The sequence below is a fragment of the Plodia interpunctella genome, chromosome 11, assembly GCF_027563975.2.
Source record: "Plodia interpunctella isolate USDA-ARS_2022_Savannah chromosome 11, ilPloInte3.2, whole genome shotgun sequence".
In the NCBI taxonomy this organism is placed as follows: Eukaryota; Metazoa; Arthropoda; class Insecta; order Lepidoptera; family Pyralidae; genus Plodia; species Plodia interpunctella.
The window spans coordinates 6,485,922-6,509,598 of NC_071304.1; the positions used below are offsets into that span (position 1 = coordinate 6,485,922).

Sequence of the window (23,677 nt, forward strand, 5' to 3'; positions counted from 1 at the left end):
ATACAAAAAAAAAAAAGAAATAAAAAGAACTAATTTAATACGATTATGTTAAAGATTTTATCTTGAAGAAATGTACTTACTTCAAAATTTAAATTAATTATTAATATCAGATATGGCAGTGTGAACAAATGTCTGTGCCTACCGGAAATTGAGAAAATGCTAAATGACAACGCGCGATATTTTAAAATAAAAAATATTAAAACAATAAACAAACTAGTTGGTTTTGTTGTTGTATCATACAAATAGAAAATTAAGATGGTTATTGTTACCAGAAGTGCATATAAAAAGGCGAGTGAGAGCCTTAGCAGTAGCGACATTTCATGTAATAATATCATTCCACCTTGGTGTTCATCAGATATGGCAGTGTGAACAAATGTCTGTGCCTACCGGAAATTGAGAAAATGCTAAATGACAACGCGCGATATTTTGAAATAAAAAATATTAAAACAATAAACTAGTTGGTTTTGTTGTTGTATCATACAAATACAAAATTAAGATGGTTATTGTTACCAGAAGTGCATATAAAAAGGCGAGTGAGAGCCTTAGCAGTAGCGACATTTCATGTAATAATATCATTCCACCTTGGTGTTCATCAGGTAACATTTTTAATTTTAACTTTAACTTTTAAGCTAATATTTTTGTACTTTCTTGCAAATAAATGACAAAGAAGGAAGCATATTTGGTCGTCATATTGCGCTACTTTATTATAAATAGCTGACATACACGCGATCTACACTTTCATAAAACAAGTAGGCGGCAAATTAATTTGAAACTACTTACTTACTTGCTACCTATTTAAGTACTAAGAATTCTTAGTACTTAAATAGGTAGCAATAAGTAAGTAGTTTCAAATTTACTGAGTCTGTCCGTCCCATTAGACAGAGAAAATCTTTAGTCTGATCATAATATGTATATCCTTCACGCCCTAATTAGGTACCTACTTTAGCAGACTGTCATCCTACCGCGCCGCCGCACATTTTGAAATGGCTGTGTAAAATGATGTGCACTAATGTGCAGGTGAAGTCGTAAGCAAAATAGTGACTAAATAATTGATCGAAACCATAGACAGATTTCCCACAGCATTCATGAAAATTCGCGATGTTTATAATTTGTTTGGCCCAGTAACCGAATAAACAGCTGACTGGAATCGGGCGGTGTTGCCACCTGCAGCCGTGAATAATTGCTAGCTCACTTTAATATCTTACTAGTGGCTCAGACCGGCTTAGTTACTCGTATAGCTTACCGGGTCTGGTAGTAGGTATGTAATTGTGATGATTTTATGTATTTAAATGGTATAATTTTGTAACATACAACAACAAGTATCTAACATACATATTTATATAAAACTCCAGTAGATACCTACTGGAGTTTTATATAGTATTATGTAAAAAAAAGTTAAATCAGATAAGTATTGAATTTGTTTTTAAAATTTCACACCTTACACCTACTTTAAATAAGTATTTGCTTCGATTTAGACGTTGAAACAATCAGTAGGACCACGTGGTCTTGTATAAAAAAATAAGAAGAGGGAGAAATTTTAAAACTACTTACTAAAATGTCAGACAGTCGCGAGACTGTTAGTCAATTAAAATCTAATTTATTTTTAGAATTACAATAAAATTGCTTATAATCGTCTGTGAAATTCGTCCAACTTAGGATTGCGGTTTTACCTCGCTCTAATTTTAATTTGTTCTGAGAAGTTTAAATTAATCCGAATCACCGCGTACTGCACACTAACCTGATTTCAATCAACTGTTTGTTATTTAGAATTAAGAGTTTTGAAAATGGTCTAGCAGAGCCATTTTTCTCTTACCTATTAAACCCAAATATTTACATAGTTTATAAACTAATTAATACTACTCAACATTGAGGAAAATATAACTGCAATAGTACTGCATTTATATTTTCCTTTTTTGAAATTAAAATCACTGATCCTGTGAAATGCAACGACTCAGGAATTATTCTATTTTACCTTTGACCTGAAAAATAAAAGTAATGCGAGCCGAACTCGCGCACGATATTTCCGTGCCGTAAAAACAGCAAAATTGTTGTATGGAAGCCCCCTGAAATAAATATTTAATTGTTTTTTTAGTATCAATTGTTATAGCTGACAGGAAACAGAAATAAGTACTTTATCTGATATATGAAAAATTCAAGTATCTAAATATAACGGTTCATGATATACTACAACTTGGTGACAGACGGTCGGACAGCGGAGATTTAGTAATAGAGTCCCGTTATCCCATTATGTACGGCACCCTAAAAAAGTATTTTACAGGGAAAGTGAATGTCCGGAGAAAATCTCTAAAAGCCCCATCGCCGACCTGGGAAGTCCACTCGTCGTTTCCTTTGCGGGAAAACATTTGGGAGTACCTTTACGAAGATAGGAGCGAACAAAACTGCTCTTGCAAAAGGAATAGAAAAGCCCGCAAACAAAAGGAAAAAAACAAAAGATGCGAAAAGACTACAGTTATAATGTGCACATTTTTGTTCGTCACTGTGTCTATGATGGGTACGTTTTATTTTGTCGGATTTAGTTATCAAGCTAGAATGTGAACTAGAAAAGACTTGAAGCGGTGTTGTCCAGTGGTTAATACTCCCGCCTGTTATCGGAAGAGCCGATTTCGAATCCTACTCGTGATATGTTTGTGTTTATATATATAGGGAAAATATCGCGGGGAAACCTGCAAACTGGTTGACTAAGTTCACGATAGTGTCTTCAATTACAGAATTACTATTTCTACGACAGTGTATATGGGACTATCTACTTACAAGAATGGTACTAGGTCGTCGAAATGGCGAATGCCTTTAGGCGACATAAATAAAATTGACCCTAGTAGTGTTGGCAATGACATACTCGATAAGAAGATTACTACAAAGGAGATTGTTTTTGTTACCATAAGTAAAATCGTATTTTGTATTTTTCAGGCTCTTTATGGCTGACGAACTCAATCCCAAAACTTAATGATCTAACAAAACGAATCAAATATGAAAAATTCACTTCTTTATGTAAGTTGCGACCTATAAACCTTATTCATATTAGCATATTTATTTTTATTAATCTCTTGAAAAACACATGAGCGAGCGATCGTTATAAAATTGCATACATCACACCAAGCAAGCGATAAATTCTGCGGTGACGTCATAAGGCGCTGACACCGAATAATAAAAAATCTGGTAAACGGATTCATCGCAAAACAAGGATGGTAGAGAAGAATAACTTATAAAAATTGTGTGCACCTATCCTACAAATAATATAAATGCGAAAATGTGGAGTATGTATTGTTACTTTTTCACGCAAAATTTACTGGCCTGATTGTTTTGAAATTTGGTATACGGCTAGAATGCAACCTGGAATGACACATAGGGTACTTTTTATTCCAAAATTTAAATATAAAAAACTATTCCAAAGAATATAATAATATACCTCTCACCGGGCTCTTTATTTTTCGTATTTATTATTACCTAAGAACGCTCTTTCGGAAAATAGTTATCTTTATTTATATCTTTATTTAGTTCCTGTTATATAATGCAAACTTTTTACTACAGGTACCTACTTAAATATAAAAATTGCACGGCAAGTGTCAGTCTATAAATTATAAAATGTTAAAGTATAATTGTAAGTTGCCATTTTGTACACGACAGTTTTTTTGACTCAATTCTGTTCCTTAATCAGAACCTATTATTATATTAATGAAAATTTATTAGTGGAAAAAAAAAGAAAATCTGCTCACCCTTAGGGAAAACAATTTACGCACAATTTCGCGCAATCACGGAAAAATGACAATAAATACTATGCCGGCTATCGGTAAACAATTCGCCAAGTTTTGCCGTTTCGAAATACATTGCTGCATTTATCTTGCGGTAAATAAAAGGTCTCATACAAACTACTCCATTTACCTTCATTCGCGTCGGCATCTATCCGAATTCGCCAATATGTAGTTGGCTAATTGGCATTAATAACATTGAAAGAGGAATACCAAGTGCAATATGTACATTTTAGAATCTGCCAATCCTGTACATTCAGGTCGTGGCTAGTTGGAGCTAGTGTAACATAAAATATATAATTTATTTAGTGGTCCCGAATGTCCGTGGCGTGGTGGATGAAGAATGCTGTTACAGAATGAGGTATTTGGCTGCGGCACTGTCGCGCGTCGAGAAAACTCTCAGGTTGGGAAAATGTACCTAGACTAGATAATAATAATAAAATTGCAATGTGGAAAGTTGAAATACTCTTACTGTTTATAATGCTTACATTAGCATTTATAAGATACTATACTTGTTTATAGAAGATACTATAAACAAGTATAGTATCTTATAGGTATACATAATGGACGATATGTTAAAGGTAACGTCAAATTTGGCTGGTGCAACCCACACTACGATATCTCTATCTATCTATATCTGATGTAAATATGTTTTCAGTTTCGAAACATGTAAACAAAATTATTTTAGCTCAATTTTGTCCTAATAAAGTCCAAATTAGACAACCAGAGGTTTTATTTTCATCAAACTTTGTGTGTACAGTTACGTACGCATGAAAATACTCCAAAGCAAATTATAAATTCAAACAATTCGAAGTAATAATCCAATTAGTACTTACAAACTTAATTTAATTCTGCACTCAAAATAATTTCAGACACACTCTACGCCTACGAAAAGCCATGATGCTGACGTCACAGGCTAACAAAGCTGGTATGTATTAGGATTAATTATTTAGGAATAATATTACAAATTAAATTCTGATTAAATTTTCAGACATTTCAGTAATACTTTATGGCGACAATATATTTATTACAAATTAAATTATGATTAAATTTTCAGACATTTCAGTAATATGTATGTTTATGCGAAATTATTATTTGATCTGCTTTGTAGCAGCTATCTTGATGCTGCTTTCGATACAATGTCAAAAAAAAAACAACATGTTTGTTGTATGTAATTATATTAATTAATTTCCCACGGGAACAGTTATTTTTCCGGGATTAATAAAAGGTATGAATTGCATACATGTAGTCGAGAAGAACATAGCATACTATGTTCTTCTCCACTACATGTATGCAAAATTTCAAGAAGATTGGTTGAGTACATAGGTACCTAGAGCGTGAAGAGATAATAAACAAACAAATTTACTTAGTAGTAGGTAGTTAGTAGGATAGGTTATGTAAAGTTTAACTTTATTGTTATATATTATAGGCTATTATAGGCTTTGCTAGGGTAAAACTATAGATAAAATAAATATAAAACCATAATAAATGTAGCCTATGTCACTCCTGAGGGTTTCGTCTATACTTATCTGTGTCAAATTTCATCAAAATCGGCCCAGTAGTTTTTGAGTTTATTCATTACAAACAAAAATTCTATTCTTTTCTCTTTATAATATTAGTATAGTATTGTGTTAGTACGTTTTTACGCCGCACAAATTTCTCTGTTTCTCCTAATTATTAGCTGGGAGATACCTAAGTTTTACTTAGAACAATAAAAGTTTAATAAATAAAAATAACGGACAAATGGACCATAACAAATAATCTTAATGTAATTTGCCTGTAGACGTGACCGATATCCAAATTAACCCCTAATGGCTGGTAACATATCGCGATCCATAGCAGTTAGGTACACTTTGGTGCAATAAATATTATTATTTTATTGTATTATATTGTTGTACTGAATATCGATAATTATCAAAAAGTTTATCAGTACTTGTTACACTGTATTTTACAAACAGACTTTCGCGTGCATTAAAATTGCCTGTTATGAAACGCGGTTTCAGATAGGTATATTATGTACATAATTAAGTACTTAAAATAATTGCAAGATTATTTGGGGATTACAAGGTAATTACTCAAACCATATCCCCTGACAGTTTATTGGACGATTATGTTAAGCTATATGGATTTCTCATTATCACATAAATTAATATATCTAAGTAATTAATAACGGCAATAGAAGAGCTTAACTTAGTTACCTAAGTTAGTAATAGCACAACTACAACAATTTTTAGGTCTTAACCTTAGGACTAATCTGAGTCAGGCAATCAGCGTGACGAGACGTTCCAAAATATTTTTAAATTAATGTCAATGTTTACATTGACATTAATTTGAAATTATTTTGGAACTATGAAAATATTGATATTAACTGTCTCGCAAGTAAACTAACTCGGTGATCAAATATCGAGAAGTAATTTCGAACAGAGTATGTAGATATAATAGAATTTTGCAAACAAAAAATGAAGAAAACAAATGCAATTGCAGAAAAAGACTCGTGTTGTTTGTGCTGTGCGAACATTACTGCATGTAGGCCAACTTTATTTTTAACCCCCGACGCAAAAGGAGGGGTGTTATAAGTTTCACGGCTAAGTGTGTCTGTCTGTGTACCTATCAACGGATGAACCGATTTGGATGCGGTTTTTTTTTTATTTGATAGCTAATTTTTATGCGGAGGTTCTTGATATGGATATGATCAAAATCGGTTCAGCCATTCAATAGTTGTCGCGAAATGAATATTGAAAGTCGGGGTTTTTTTTAATTTGTCTAACAAATAAACTTATTGTTTAATTCGACCTTTAACAACCTCAATAAATTAATAAGTTGGTATGCATCTATTTTCTTCATAGTCGTATTTCCTCATGGCTGAGGATTGTGGTCACGTGGAATGAAACACGCAACAACTTTCTTGGCACTATTAATGGAGTGGTTTGTTGCCACTGCCTTCTCCATTTCACACGCAAGTTAATAATCAACCAGTCTGCAAGATTCCTCACGATATTTTTCTTCACAGGGAGCAAATGATGGTACTTATATGAAAACTACTATAGGTACATGAGACAAATTGGTATACAAACTCATGTGACATGAGTAGGATTCGAACCGGCGTCCTTTCGATCCACAGTCTTAACCATTACACCACCACCGTTGTGGTGGCTCATGTAGTAGATGCCAACTATTTCTCAAATCTGTAATTCTACTCTTACTTACTTATGTCCGATTTATGAAACGCGAAATGTATAGCATTTTTATAAAGTCGCGTAACGTTGGGAGCATTAAGATAACAAACGCCTATCAATTTTTTTGCCAGGCATGAAACGACATAAAAAAGTAATAAAAAGTATACGAATGTATCATATCGTTCGGGTATTCGCACGATATTTCAATATTTACTCTTGGGAGGCATATGAAAACATTCAACTCGGTTAAACTGTTTTAGTTGCATTATTAACTAACTCAATAATAATTAAATAACTCAATGTTCACTGCGGAATTTATAACTTTTACTAACATATATCTGCGCATACAGTGTACAGTCTGTACTGTAAATGATTGTTAGGATTTAGAGTAAGCGGCGAATTTCAAATAACGTAGCGTCTCGCGTGGAAATTAGGACCATAGCAACTCGAATATAATTTTTTTATTTACACTCCAGCTTTAGAACCAATTTTGACTTTGGAACGACATCTTCTACTTTTCAAGTATGTTATTACTAACATACTTAGTGGTGTCAGGTTTTATTCAAGTCATCTAAAGACATCAGACATTTCTCGATTACCTACCGCAATCGTTTAAGCACTTATTGCCGCCTTGGATTACCAAGTCATACATTAAAACGCATAGTTTTTTTCTATTTCTATGGTCAAGTTATTGCAATCTATTCGTGCACAAGAAAGCACGTTTGAAGACTGATTTACACCAAGTGAGCGCTCATTCAATCCTCACTCGCATGGTGTAACAAGAATAAATTATTTGTAAAATATATAATAGTAATAATGTAATAGTTTGAGAACCGTTGGCTTCGGTGTTTCACCGAACAGAAAACCAGCTGCACTCGATAAGACTGGAATGAGGTTGAATCACTTGAATAAATGATCAATCCTTTCAGACAATCGACTGAACGACGAATACATCCAAGCGTCGGGGGTGACAATAGGCAGAAACACAGTCGAGTGGGGGGGGCTCGTGGCTCTATGGGGCATAGTCCCACTGTGGCGCGCCGCCCGCCCGCCTCATACAATCCTGGCTTTACGGAGGCCTACACCAGCCGACTGCTGGCCTTTCAGGTAATTAAATCAATACCTTAGTCTGTATTCAGGAATGGATATCGGTTCTGCAACTAGGTTTGATGATGCAATGACAGGGCTCAGCTAAGCTAAATTGATTAGAATGGTGTAGAATATTCGCGCGTTTTTTAATAGTTTGTCTTGCCTGTGTTCCAAACCTTATGTAACGTATGTAATACATGTATAATGTTCTCCAGCATTCTAGTTATTGTACCGAAGGTTGTGGGTTTAAATCCTGCGGGAAGTAGAATTCTTTCCAGTTCGTATATTGTCAGCTAAATCACTTCTCTTTTGATTTCCTTTGAAGACACATCGATCCATCGCAGTCATTAGAGGAACGTACATTCATGGAATTCAACATTCTTGGAACGCAACTTATTGTACTTAAATTATATTTTACAATCCAGCTCAGGACCCTAGGACACGCTTTAACTGCATATACTTTAAAAAATCTCATAATATTTGCTAGGCTATTCTGCCTATACTTACCTGAGATTTTGATCAATCATATTTGTTTTGATAGCGGAGCCCAAGGCGAACTGAGCGTGGCTCTGCCGGGCCCGCACAGAGTGCGGCGCGCCAGCATCGAGCACGTGGCGCCTGACGCCGCCCGCAGCGCGCCCAGACACTTCATTATTTATGTTAGTATTTATTGTTGTGTTGGAACTTCTCAGAGGAGCTCCAGGCAGCTGACTGCGGCTCTGCCGGGCCAGTACAGTACAGAGTACGGCGCGCCAGCATCAATCATTTGAGTTGAGATATCATTTCTTGTTTAGTATTTTTTTTTTATATTTATTATAAATGTCAATTTCATTGTCATAAATACATCTACATTTTTACAATATCTTATGGTAAACTTGCTAATAAATTTCAACCAATGAAAAAGAAATAACTATTTTCTATATTCACTCCAAAATATTTGGTTACCTATTAGAATAGTTCCATCTCGCCATATCTATCTTCTAATACCATGTGATTGTGAAGTCTTGGTTTAGGTAACCTACATACATACATTATATAAGTCTAACTCAAACCTCAATCGGTGTTAATTAGAGATGGGTTTGAGTGGAATCCAATCAAATGCTAAGCTCGTTTCAGTCGCAAACCTTAACTGTCTTCGCATTAGGCAACCAAGTTGATTACATGCATGTATGTAATAAAACAAAACTTTTGTTTTATTAGTATTTATTGAAATTGCTTTCGGATTCGGTAGAAAAAGAATTCGATAAACAAAATTTGAAGAATACTTATTTTATTTTAAGAAGGGATAAAAAATACTTTTTCACTACAAACTACTTCTCACGTTGACTGCTGCTAATTTACGAAATTCCTAAGAATATGTACCAGAGATGATGATAAACACACTGTTGATTTCCTTAGGGTGGATTGCACGGTCAATTTTAACATGCACAGAATAACCGAAGTACGTACGTAATTTTGTAAACGTCGGCGGCGGCGCGCCATTTAAATGTGTCAAATTTACGATTTTCTGCGCACGATAGTTAAAGTCAAAATTGACGGTGCAACCCAATTAAAATGACAATAAACGCTTAGTTTATTGTCATTTTAATTTATAAAGGACAGTTATAAAGTAAAGATCTTTTAGAACAAGAATATCATTTTTAAGTATTTGACCCAACCAAATAACTATGAAAAATAGTAAAATTAAATCTTGTTGCAGGGGATTGCGGAAAACAATACTTGGATAAGGACCATCAAGGCGGAATACAGGAGTTCTGGTCCGCCTAAACAATACTACTCAATCGCGAGCGTAATAGATTTCAAACAAATTGTTTTTAGAGTACTCTCAAATCAAGGAAATCCTAAGTACACTTGCTTATATAGATTTCATGTATATGGAGTGAAGAGTTTAATACCTTAATAATTTCAATAAAAAGGACATGAACTATGTAATATTTTGTAGCTTTATAGTCCCTTCTAAATAAATACAAAAATAATAAGCATTCTGTAAATTGTAGTATGGATTGTACAGATTGTAAAAGGTAACAATTTTTTTGGTCGCAATACAAAGGACTTCTTAATAATTATATTATACTGATGAGAAAACAAATAAAAGAGGGTAATATGTGTTACAGTATATTAACCAAAGCAAGTAGTCTAGCTGGCGCTCCAGTCGTTGGCGGAGCCCCCCCACGACGGGGCGGCGGCGGCGGGCGCGGCGGGCGCGGCTGCTGACGACCACTCGTCTTGCACCTGAACATAATTACTCTGCATATTAACCCGGTCATTATACAATTACTCAACATATTTGAATTATGAAATAAGCAATAATACATCAAAATAAACATCGGAATAAATAAATATATAAGGATATTAAAATCCGTGAATACCCTGCTACTTGGGACAAAAGAAACAGTATGCTAGCTAGGGATTTTTACACCCTTTCCCACATGGTAACACAGGCTCGTCAGTTACCTGAGCAGCCCAGTCCTCCTGGGCGGGCGGCGCGCCGAAGGCGGGCGCGGGCGCGGCGGGCGCGGCGTCCTCCGCCCACGACGTCACCGCCTCCACCGGCTCCGACCACTCCTCGTGCACCGCCGCCGGCACCTCCGGCTTGGCCGCCACCACGGCTTGCTGCAACCGACATCGCCCATTCATTCAAATTATGTTAAATAAACTTATTAAAGAAAGGTCTATCGTGATAAACTTATTCGGAAATAATTACAAAATATAGAACAATAATTGATAGGTCTTTGGAATGACTATTTTTAAAGAAATAGTGTTTTTTTGCTTTTCAACACAAAATGGTGGTCAAGTGTGTTAAAAATATGCTGCCTTAAAACACAGGAAAAAGTAATGACAAAATGCTATTAAGTTTACCTGCTCCTTGGCTTGCTGTTCTTCCTTCTCACTTTCTTCAGGGTCGCGGTAGAAGAACAGGTCCACTACGACATCCCAGCGTTGGTCGCGGGGCAGGGTACCGCGCAATCGCAGGACCTCACGGGCAAGGAGCCACCACATCAAACCGATAGAGTGCGAAGACTACAAAATAAGTTTATGTCATAGATGGCAACTTTTAATTATGGGCATCGACATAATGCAGCCACTGATTTAAAAAGTTTCATCTTTTACAAGTTCAATATTAAATTTCCGAAATCATAAAGACTCACATGGCATGACATGTCTACATACCTTAGTGTTGCATGGAATTGCAATGTCAACAAATCTCAGTGGAGAGTCAGTGTTGCAAAAAGCAATGACTGGAATGTTGACATATGAAGCCTCAGTGATGGGCTGGTGATCCTGAGCTGGGTCCAGGACAATTAAGAGACGAGGCTCACGGAAAGCAGCTTGAATCTGGAAATTATTACAACAATTTGTTACAAAGAAGTCTACAGAATAAAGAAGTAGTACTGTATTATTTTTTAATATCAGAAAAATGTTGAATCATGTGCCTAAGCAATCAGTGGTTCCTTAGTTGTTTTGTCATCATTTAGAATGTTGAATGTGTTTAGTGTTAACAAATAACAAATGTTAGTTTGAGATATAAGAAGTTTCAATACATAAGTGCCCAGCAAAGAGTAAGCAATTTCCCAGCACAATTAAGGATTCTGACCCAATTCTATGTTTTCAGTAACAAAGACCAGCAGTCTTGGAACTACTGCAAAGATTTAAACTTACATTGCCACAGACACTGATACAAAAATAAACTAATTAAACAGTTTTACAAAATATCTTATTACTAGACAAATTAGTGTGCTATAGCAAAGCTAAAGGGCCATAATTCAGTGAACTTTATGCATGTTAGCACAGAAACACCGATTTTCTGTTACATGAATATTATCACTCTTATCTGAGCATTTTCCCTGTTTCTTCCCTAGCCATTAAGCATGGGAACCCAGGATCCAATGTTACATGTATGTTCACCATGTGTTATTTCCAAAATTATGTACATCTTCTGTGTCACATGCAGGCATTACATTTTATACCATTGATTATGGTACCTATTATTATTTTTATTTATCTTGCCATATTTTGTACCTGGTTAGTGAATGCACCAGGAGTGAAACGTCCAGCGATTGGAGTTGCGCCAGTGTGAGCAGCGAACTTAAGGACAGCTCGCTGACCGAAGGGACGAGATGAGATGACGAAAACATCAGCAGGGTTCTCGATAGCAACCACAGCACGGGCCGCCAAAACAAGCTTCTCCCAAGTGCGGCGCAAGTTGATCACGTGGGTACCATCAGCGCGGCGCTTGTAAACGTAGGTTTCCATCTAAAAACAAACTCTAAATTAGTAGGTAATACCTACAATTATTAAAATATAAAACTCTTGAAACAAAACTTAGAAGCTCAGTTGGGAGAATTTTATCATCAATATTTCTCAGGCATATTGATTTGGAACGGATTCTTGTCTCATCATCGAATGTGCATCGAATGCAAATAAGTTTTTAGGTTAGGTACCAAGTTTCGGTATTCATACGTACCTGGAAATGGACGTTCTCCGAACCCAGATGGGTTGTTGCTGCAAGCATTTTGGTGACATCTTCCTCATTGAGGGCCAATATATCTAATCCTCCCGACATCGTTGCGTTTATTAGAGTTACGACTAAACCTGAAATACATAGAACATGGAATAATCATCTAACTCGCATTATATAGAAATAGTGTACAAAATATACATATATTCAAAGCGGTTGAGAAAGATCAGACCTTATTTTAAGTAACAGAAAGTTAAAACAATCATAGATAGATTTATTAAATTCAGATTAATTAAAAACACTTACGCGTGTAATGCCACTGGGAGAGAAATGGACTTAAAAGAACTGTCAATGTCAAAACATAAGCTTTATTTTTTGGTTATGTCAAACTAAATGTCAAAAGATGTCAATAGTAGTATATTTTTTTTCTAGGCATAAGCATAAATTCAGAAGTAAGCAACCCAATAGACATATTGGCTGCTGCAAAAATATTATTGTCTGGGCTATATTATTATAAAAGACGAAGAAATAGTAAACATGATCACACACTAAAACTATGACACTGATCCATCGGTCTGCCCGCAGTGGCTGCATTAGCTTCATAAGACGTGTCAAAATCCTAGTGGATTAACTGTGAAAGTGTGACAAAAAGACAAACTTTCGTCTAATAGTATGGATTCTTGCTAGTAAGCCCCCGCGCGTGGCCCCGCCCCGTAGTAGGTACGACGAAGTTTATTAAATCCATGGTACGATTTTTTCCAAACCGTCGAACCTTTGAAAAATTGAAAAATGGTGAAAAATGTTACTGTCAACATTTAATCTCACTTATATAGTGGCAACATTTCAATTTTAGTTTTCTGTGAAATGGTGATGTGACTGATGTGTTTCTAAAATGGACTAGATTTTTCTCTATTTGCATTTAAAACCTGTGTATTTTTTGATTATCCTGTAATAAACTACATGCATTATGATTACGTTATCTCCCTGACCCCTAGTGATATTCGTAGATTGCATACTTTGTGAGTTATTTTGGTAATCGGTGACATTTCAGTGAAGTGCCTAAATTGATCATGGAGGCTATAGCCAAACACGATTTCACAGCAACTGCTGATGATGAGCTCAGTTTTAAGAAGAATCAGGTTCTTAAGGTAAACTTTCTAATCGATTCTTAAAGATTGAGTTGTGCTTTAATCTCAGAGTGACAGATTATTTATAGAAAATTTGATTTTGCAGATACTTAACATGGAGGACGATATGAACTGGTACAGGGCTGAGCTCGATGGAAGAGAAGGCCTAATTCCTAGCAACTATATACAAATGAAAAGTCACAGGTAAATATAGAATGACAAGAGAGTTTACAACACATAGGTACCTACCACTGATAACCATCTATTAGACAAGTATGGCTATTTACTTTCTTACCAATCAATTAGAGAAGTACTCATTCATGGGAAATAGAGAAAAACTGATGTGTATTGTAAATCTCAGTGAGAGAGTTGGAAGCCTTCTTCACCAAATGTGGCAATGATAGCTTATAGATCAATAAACATGTCAAATCCCATTCAATCTGATCACCATTGGCTCTCTATTTGCTCTCTTTGTTTATATTAATCGTCACCATAGAATACCAATATAATTTGAATTAAATATAAAAAATTCTATACTTGTTAGCATCTATGTTAATGATTAGTAAATCAAATTAGAATTCCATTTGATGTTTCTGGGCCCTTGCCTTATTGAACAAATAACTAGTGTATATTAGTACATTATAGCTTAATAACATGCCTATATTATAATTTAAGTGGGGACCTATTTAGTAATGTTTAAATGAAATAGTTTGAATCCTACTTGTTCCACATGAGTTTGTATATCTGACTCATGTTAGTAGTTTTCATTGATCATTCACCACCACTTACTTCCGGTGAATTAAAACATTGTGAGAGGTTTCCTCACTTGCACACTGGTTGATTTATTAACTTGTGTGTGAAATGGAAAAGGTAATGGCAAACTTCTCAATCTATAAGTAGTGGTCTGACAACTAAGGATGCTGAAGACTAGGATGTGGAGAAGAAAAAATAAGAAAGCAGACATATAATTCCTTATGGGCTTGAGAGAGCACATTAATGTTCAAATAAGATACATCATTACTATAAATACTGAGATTGTATATCCCCTTTGTGCAATGATTTTTATGCTCTCTCTCTGTGGCAGAAGATGAGTCTTGGGATGGATGACCAAAATTTTATAACCTCTCGTTCAAATCATTTACCATGCTATGGAAGACATGTTAAGCTACTGGTCTCTTCTTTATTTTTGTTTAAATCACCACTAAATCATGGCTCATTATCCTTTTTAACCTATAAAGCCCAATTTGCATTTTGATTAGTGTTTAAATAACCAATCAGGACAAGTGCTGAAAGTTTTGTTTCGGTGGTGTTCTATTGGTCCTCACAAATTTAGCCGAGTCAACACACTAAGAAGGACAGGCACTTACTGATTAATGTGAGTCCAAGTAATTCGCCCTAACACCTACACTAGCACTTGCACATATAGTAATCAAAATATGAACTGGGCCTAATGAAGACCATTGGGCCCAGCATTGGGGGAGATTAAAATGACCAATGATAATTGTTATATGTTTGCAGTTGGTACTATGGAAGAATCACAAGGGCAGATGCAGAGAAATTGTTAACAAATAAACCAGAAGGAGGCTTCTTGATTAGGATCAGTGAATCAAGCCCTGGTGACTTCTCCCTATCTGTAAAGTGAGTAACTACATTTCACCTTTATGATAATGTGAATAATCTTTCTGATTCATTAAGTATTTTTATCAATTTATGTGTCAATCTATTAATAAGTAACTTTGTAATAAAATGTTTTTGCCCTTGTTAAATCAATTCAATGTTCATGAACAATTTATTTATTTAATATGGGAATTGTTTGAAAAAAATTCAATTGCAAGGAATAATATGATTTTGTTCATTATGTTCAGTGTTATACTTATTTCTTTACTCTTTATGTAAGGGTATGTGTATTCTTGCCTAATGCCTAAGCTTGTATCACATTGATCCAATGGACAGAGACAAATAAAGAAAGGATTCAACCTCCAAACCATGTTCAAATATTTTCTCACTGTGTTTATCAAATCCAGGTCTCTGGAGTAACATACTATGTCGTGTTTAATATTGCATCACAATGCTTAATTAAAAGCAAAGTAAGAACTTGTATGGCTTGTACGAATTGCATATTATAAGAATGTAGGTACACAACTTGTCAGTGTACATTTTACACTGATTTATGAGGTGGAATCTATAACTGCCCTATTTATAAACAGTAGGTACCCTAGTGATTTTATAAATTTTCCAATATCTAAGCTTATTTTTTTCCCTTAAAGATCATGTTGATAACTCCCGCTATTAGTTGTTTTTATTAGGAAATTATTACAATAAAGTAGTACCACTACTGCATATAATCACAAATTGCACTGACCATATACAGTACAATTAAAATTTAAAAATAATTGTGTGTGTCCAATACCCAATTATGTTTTCAGGTCGCTATTAACACACAATGCACACTTATTTTACCTGAATCTCCCACTTCGCACAATAGCCTCGGAAAATAAATGTTGTTGCATCGAAGGCGACATACAATTCTCACAAATTGGTAGATAATAAAAAATGAGTTTCGCGCTTCGACGTCGTATGAGTCACCTCTAATTGGCTATCGTGATTTTATTTTCTTATTAGTTTACTGTGGTTAGTCATGTTCTGTGGTCAACGAAATTGTGTTAGTACCATAGTATTTTTTAATCCTAGTTCTTACATAGTTTCCTTCTTTCCTTTGATTAACAATAAATAGATTAGCATAGATCGTAATTATTTCACATTTTTTATATATTATTTTCTCTAGGGTAGGGTTTATTCCTAGGCATTATTCCCATTTTCTTTATGTTCTTTCCAGTACTGCTCAATCCAGTTTTGTTGTCCACAAACTCTTACTATTAGAGACGAAGGCCGTCATTTTGTGATTTTGACGTGATATCTGTCATTTGGTAGTCCTAAAATTTTGCTACTCGTAGTATCTGTATCCTACCTAATCTGTCTGTGTGTTCATTTCTTCAGAAATCACGTTTAGCCTTGGTCCTTATATACTCTAATATGAGAGCACCTTTGCCTTTTCTGCTCATTATTAAAAAATAACAAATCTTTTTTGGAGCAATGTGCTAATATTATCTAAGGAAAAATTATAACTTTGTTTAACCTACTTCTTGAATGTAAAATCTAAAATATGTATTGAGCACGCGCGCGCAGCTATCGCTCGAATCGTACTTGTTTATTTTTTTATCTTATTAGTTCCCTGTACGAGTCATCGGTATGGTGACTGTACTGAAACCAGTTTTAGCAGATATCTGGTCTATTTGTTCGTTACATATCCAAATCTGTATCCTCTTCACTTCATCATCATGGTCGTAACGTGTAAAATTGCTAAATTAATTGAAAGGAATATGATCTAAAGTTTTTAATTGCTTAATTCCCTAATTAAATAATTGGGTTTTAATTTAACTTTTGTCAAGTTAATAAAGCATATTTGTCATAGCGTAGAATCAAAATTTATCTACTCCATAATAACCTTTATATTTTAACGAGTATTAGAAAGTTATAATTTGCTATGAAAATACATAATCTACATATTAATCCTACCGGAACAGGTATAATACCCTATTACCTTTTGTGTTTGTACCTTGGTTCAGTTTTTTTATAATTGGTAATGTTTAGCGCTGCACCCTTCCTACAACATATTTTGTCTTAAGGACACGTCAACATTATCATTACATAGTTTAAATAAAGTCTCTTCCCGGTGTCTGTCTATCCCTATGTATGTACGAGTTTGTATACAACCGATTTTGATGCGGGTTTTTCAAATAAATAGTGTGATTCTTGAGGAAGATTAGGTGTACAATTTATTATGGCTTTTCCCAAGAGAAGCCGAGACGGGCCGCTAGTAGGGAATAAAAAACTAAAAGGTATATATTTTATGTAGGTATTCTTAACAAATACTGCAAATCAAATCACAATGGAATGAATCAAAAATAGCTCCGGAAAAAGGTATGCCCTTATTATTTCCTTGGTAGTTAGTAACAAATGGTTAACGAATAGTAACAGTTATTGATCGCGCCTATAATGACATCATAAAACTGTCCAATGTGGCTAATTGCCTCGTTCGATATAGTAAACCGTGGGGATTCCTATTAGAGAAATGATCGTGTTAATTGATGTAGTATTTCACTGGTGTTGTGCCAATTAAATTGATACGTGTAACTCTTATCATAATATAACTCTATATCATAATAAAACGCCCAATCTTGCTTAATTAAATTATTGATCAATTAGAATTAAATAAGAGAGAAAATAAACTACTGCATAGTTCAGTTTAGTACATCGTTGTCCACGTTATAATAAAGGTTGTTCTGCGTAGTTCTGATGTCGTGGGAATACTTTATACCTCCATTCTCGTGATAAATTGTATAGAATCTGTATTATACCACACATAAAATGACAACTGCAATACAATATGTATTGCAGTTTTATATATATAAGTATGATACAATTGTAGTTTGGTTAAAGAAATGGTTTTATTAACCTACTATATGATATGAAAGGGTTGATAATGTTTAATGATTTTATTTTTCGACATTTCTTCTCAGTTGTGGTTGTTCTAATATGCTATTAGTTTGTAATTATTGATTATTTATTGGACCTGAAAACATACATTCAATAGCTTACAATATAACATTCACAATCAACTGTTGCACAGATGTCCAGATGGCGTGCAACATTTCAAGGTGCTCCGGGACGCGTCTAGCAAGTTCTTCCTGTGGGTGGTCAAGTTCAATTCGTTAAACGAGCTGGTGGACTACCATCGCACTGCGTCAGTCAGTCGTCTGCAGGATGTCAAGCTTAGAGATGTTGTGCCTGAAGAGGTCAGTTATTTTAAGGCTTTATTATTTGTTTATTTGTTTTTTGTCGTGTGTAGTGGACAACATGTGTCAGACGACCCGACCCGAGGTCAAACATAGGATACCGCGTGAGAAGCTACACGCTTATTTACAAAGTATTATTATATCTCATTAGATATCTATAAAAAGCTTAACCTTGTTTCAAATAAAGGGAAAGTGACCTCACCAACTATGGATTATCGGAAATCCATTTATGAAGTCATCAAACGTTTCAATTTGCCAAATGCCAATTAATTTCCTCGTTATATATGATTATGATAATTTAATTCATAGGTTTGAAATGTATGTGCGTCGTTACTAGGTAGTTATTCTAGTTTGAAGTTTTGGTGAGTTTCAATTCAAAATCATCAAACGAAAGTAGCCATTATTAGTATTAGTCATAATATATTATTCAAATGTTCAATATTGAACAAATGAAACAAAACTAATACACATTTTAATCTTATATCGAGCCAAACCTAGTTACTGTTTGGTCTCATGGGAGACTGACGGGGTCAAAACCATTCATATCGAAACTTACCAAATCCCAGGATAGACATGAAAATAATATATTTTCAGCTTGCTCCATACTCCAGGTTCATAAGACCTTTGATCCAGTTTGTTATCGCAGACCGCATTAAATAAAATCTTTAATGATTCTCTTGTAACAAACAATTAGGAAGAAAAATCTTCAAAACTTGACAATGAATTCCATTATCAACAGGCATAAAGACAACGCTATTTATTCCGTGTTTGAAAGCAATAAATCTTAGCTATAAATGTTAAAATGGCATGACCCCACATTCCACATAACTGTTAGATAATAATAATACGAGTGAAACACATGGGAATCGATGCGCCGTGTAAATAGTGACGTCTGACCCTGATAAAGCAACGAAAATAACCCAGTTGTGATGTAGTACTTCTATAATCTACGGTTACTGAGCAAATAGTCGGCACCATCCTCCATTTGCCCCGGTTTACTCGGCGCCAATCGAATGTGTTTGGACGTGCAATTTAGTTAATTTAATTCGGGTCTGAGGAGAAATGTGCACTTTGAAAATGAGCTCTTGAGGAATTATAAGCACATTTCCATTGTTCATTTTACTAAATAAGCACTTCTCAAAATACGAACCGAATTCAGAAACGAGATTTATCAAAATTAAACGTGCGTTACTGTAAAGCCTGACATGTTGACGTCGAACCAGATTTTATAAGTTAATTTTTTCACTAAAATGGAGAAGTGCACATTTTGCGTCAAGTTTTATTTTTGTGATATACACATTTCGCCTCAGACCCTATATTTATTGTGATTGGTACGGACGATGCCTGTCGACCTCGTTATATTGCATTGATTACTCAAAATATAACGCCTATTTTGTTAGATTGTTCTGTTAGATGGTAACAATGAATTTTCCTTGTTCAATCTTTTTAGCGAGTAGACTTGTCTTTTGTAAGGAGCAATGCGACGCCACTGATATAGCACCGCAGCACTTTTATTTAATTGGATTTTGTCACTTATTACAGCCCCTTAATTAATTAGATAATGAATGAATGAGGTTCTTTATTATTCACTCTTCTTATTGCGCGACTATTTGCTCTCCCAAAACTAAACCGAATTATAATATTTTAAATCAATCATGTTTTCAGATGCTGGTGCAGGCGCTGTATGACTTCACGCCTCAGGAAGCGGGCGAGCTCGAGTTCAGACGCGGTGACGTCATCACCGTCACAGACCGCTCCGATCAACATTGGTGGCAGGTATGGCACTAACTATTACAGCGGACCCTGTGCACCGACGCTCAACAGCTTAGGAAGGAACCTGGAAGACGCTCAGATGAGAGAGATGGTACTAACTACTAACTTTTGTCGCGCTCGCGCTAATTAACCTGGAAGGAGCTAACACTTCAAGAAAGGAAAAATATTTTTAAAAAATCATAAAAGTATGAGTAAATAAAGCATGAAGAAGTAACAGACTCATTGTCGTCTTTATTAGTTTGGATATTTTACTCATTTAATAAAGCTGAAAGTTATTAAATTACTGGACTGGTTTGATCATTTTCTGTATCGTTCATGAGGAAATTTCTCTTGGGAACGAAACCGCATGACACGACACAGCTATGACTAATAAATACAACAATATTGTGCACATTCCCACCTTTAAATGACAGAGTGACGCCAATGGGAAGCAAAACAAAAATGTTTAATCTGAAACTACATAGTTTCGTGTTAAACATATACACGGATTTTTTTTATTACTGCTGCACCACTAAAATTCATTATTCAACTTCAAATTCAAAATTCTTAGTTAACTGCTGACTTCAGTAGGGCACGTGAAGACTAAGTGGCGCAACAAACTTCATTGCAGCCTTATTAAAATTAACCTAATAAACAATTGTGTCTGTGTGCTTCAGTAGCTTGTTGTAGCTGTTTCACTTTGATTGTACATTGAAGGACCTGTATGATGCCACAGAAAGTGCTGTTTCGGTTGAATTGTATTGGTCCTCACTAATTTAGACGAGTCGACACAAAACTTGTCTAAACTTGATGTAATGATACATTTAATGTATTTTTTTTGCATGCTGAAAACAGCTAGGTGTAATTATTTGTCAAATGTTTGTATTATTCTTGTCTAATATTTATAATTTCCCCCGATCGATTACATATTTTTTTCATTTTATTTTATTCACATGATTTGTCTGTCTGTCGCAGGGTGAGATCGCGCACCGCCGCGGCCTGTTCCCGGCGTCGTACGTGACCGCGTACCACTCGTAGTGCGCCTACTTGCCTCTCTGCGTGTGTGTGTGCCCACTGTCCTCACCCTATCACAAGAGGAAACGTTGTAGTTTCTCGGCTCTGTCTACCCGGCTGATGTCGTAATGCCAGAGATTAGGCGGTTATTACACCTTTCGCAGTTTCAATCCGGATTTTTTTTACTATTACGAGAACGAGAAAGAATATTCGAACAGATGGTTTCGAAAATCAATATCAGATATTTTTCCGTATAACGACGAGAAATAACGGCGATACGAGGCAATTATACCAAAACCAATTGTATCACAGATACGCAAAGACGCATACTTTTAACAACATAGCTACCACTGCCATTCATTCTAATTTTCAAAACGGAAACCTTCCAAATCTAAGCATAAATTGTTTACATTATGTTTGGTTTGGTGTTACACTAAAGAATAAAAGTGTTTATTCGTTAGTGTAACACCAATATAAAAATATTTGTTTAGTAAAATGGTGTAATAATCGTTTGACATTTACGACGTCAGTATAGTGCACCAATTTGATTAATATCCCGCCCGGCCGTTTGTGGTTTTATTTAACCATTGACAAGTAAATGGTGCTTCATTTCTTAAAGCAATCTTGGATGCGTGCAGACATATACAGAATATATTTTATGAGTAAGTATTCCGTGAGTTGAAATATCCTTCGTGTGATGTTAGTACAAAATCGTTTACGTGCCGTTGCTCGCGTTATAAACCTGACGAATTTAATATCCCCCGTTTAGATGCAATCGTGACAATTTGCAGGACGAAACAATCATTTGTCCTCAATTACGTGCCAGAATGTTATTTGTAGTTTTTTGAATTATATTTTTAAGTAATAAAAGGTGAACGGGATCAAAGCAGTATTTGCTGAAATTCCCCACAACAAGTATAGATTTTTTTATTGATGTGATTTTGATAGTACGCCAATTATTTATCCTTTTTAGTCTATAATGCTCATTTTTAAATATTTACCATTTACATGTTAGTTAAGTAATAGTTTTAAGTTGGTTTTACATTACATATTTCTATCTTTTTTTTTATAAATGAAAGTATAATCTGGTACCTTAGTCACGTAGGATTTAAAGTGTAGCGTCCTTCAAAAGCTTGTCTCTCGATTAGACAAAGGTTCGACGGCTAGTTTGTTACGCACAATAGTAAGGACCATCCGGCTAAGACAGCATTACGAAATTTCCAATGATTAAAAAATCCGCAAAATATTTTATCCTGCAAATTAGCGAATTGATAATGCAATGCGGCCTTAGCCGACATTACGTTTATGCGATTATTATCGGTTTTATATACAGACGATGACCGTGTAGTTAATATCCATCGGGAGAGCTATTTGACTATGAACAGCGAGAATTTTAACAATGACTTCAATTAATATAATGTAACAACATGCTTCTATAGCTTTTGATGTGTTTTGATTTTGGTGCAGTTGTTACCATTTTAGCATTTTACAAATTAATTCAAAAATGTCTAAAATGTTTAACGTAAAATAATTGAATATTTTAAGTAAGAGACGAGATGATGGTAGCGACTACCGCCGCTAAAGACGGGGACACACTATGAAACGCAAATGTGACGAAATCATGGTTTTTGTTTCCCATATCACGGGGGAATTTACACTTACACATGTCCTAATATGGCATCAATGCAATTTCGCCACACCTGCATTTCATAGCGTAGTCTGTCGAATAGAATAATGGACTATGTCGAAAAATAAATTCATCGATTGTGGCACGCATCGGTGTCGGTACTTAGTTAGCGTTAACATTTAGTCAAGACTTGAAATTAAATCGAGTGCTCGTTGACCCAATGTAGATATTTATTTTTGTTATTGTATTGTGCCCAAAATTAATATTTATGGAAAAATAATGATAGAATTTTATTCGTAAAATGTATGGATACGCCAATCATAAGCCGTAGGAACGACGTCATTATGGTAGGTGTTCGATCTTCTTTGTTTAGTAAATTCCATCGACCGATGTGCAAGGCATTTAGCTGTGTTTAGGGTAAGTCCGATGCAACTCGTTAGCGTGTTGCGATGATGAAACCAGAATGTTGTAGAGCTAAAGTCTCTCGAAGTGTATAAATAAAGCTGAGATTGTTTTGGCTCTAATTCTCTCGGACTAAATAATATCGAAGTATGCAATTTGAACGACAATGTCCATAATATGTGCTTCTCGCTGTAGTGACTAGTAAGTGCATGAAAGCAAGTTTTAAGAAATCGGAAGTGCTATAATCTATTATAATCGAATATTTAAATAATTAAGTTATGATTCTCCAATATTGTGGAAGATGTATAATATTTTTTACTAATAAATTTAATATTGTAATCCTCGTGTTTTATTTCAGAATACAATGACGGCCAAATTATTTTCATAATAATAGTAAGTTACTTAACC

General features: G+C 34.9%; 3 protein-coding genes across 3 annotated transcripts; 2 read left to right on the forward strand and 1 right to left on the reverse strand.

Moving 5' to 3' along the window:
- Positions 1 to 171: 171 nt before the first annotated feature.
- On the forward strand, positions 172 to 10,067 carry LOC128673843 (sperm-associated antigen 4 protein-like). Its single transcript, XM_053751984.2, has 8 exons — positions 172 to 596; positions 2,279 to 2,512; positions 2,929 to 3,009; positions 4,077 to 4,170; positions 4,640 to 4,695; positions 7,873 to 8,050; positions 8,574 to 8,691; positions 9,732 to 10,067. Exons 1-8 carry the CDS (start codon positions 497 to 499, stop codon positions 9,930 to 9,932), a joined length of 1,062 nt encoding a protein of 353 aa, XP_053607959.1. The 5' UTR covers positions 172 to 496; the 3' UTR covers positions 9,933 to 10,067.
- Positions 10,068 to 10,134: 67 nt separating this feature from the next.
- sta (stubarista) lies at positions 10,135 to 12,904 on the reverse strand. The gene is made up of 7 exons (XM_053751991.1): positions 12,798 to 12,904; positions 12,498 to 12,625; positions 12,053 to 12,286; positions 11,204 to 11,368; positions 10,892 to 11,053; positions 10,487 to 10,645; positions 10,135 to 10,264 (listed from the first exon to the last, which is right to left on the reverse strand). The coding sequence occupies exons 2-7, from the start codon at positions 12,594 to 12,596 to the stop codon at positions 10,169 to 10,171; spliced, it is 915 nt and encodes a 304-aa protein (XP_053607966.1). The 5' UTR covers positions 12,597 to 12,625; positions 12,798 to 12,904; the 3' UTR covers positions 10,135 to 10,168.
- Positions 12,905 to 13,332: 428 nt separating this feature from the next.
- drk (downstream of receptor kinase) lies at positions 13,333 to 23,605 on the forward strand. The gene is made up of 6 exons (XM_053751993.2): positions 13,333 to 13,639; positions 13,725 to 13,822; positions 15,137 to 15,256; positions 18,309 to 18,474; positions 20,140 to 20,250; positions 21,202 to 23,605. The coding sequence occupies exons 1-6, from the start codon at positions 13,562 to 13,564 to the stop codon at positions 21,262 to 21,264; spliced, it is 636 nt and encodes a 211-aa protein (XP_053607968.1). The 5' UTR covers positions 13,333 to 13,561; the 3' UTR covers positions 21,265 to 23,605.
- Positions 23,606 to 23,677: the final 72 nt, after the last annotated feature.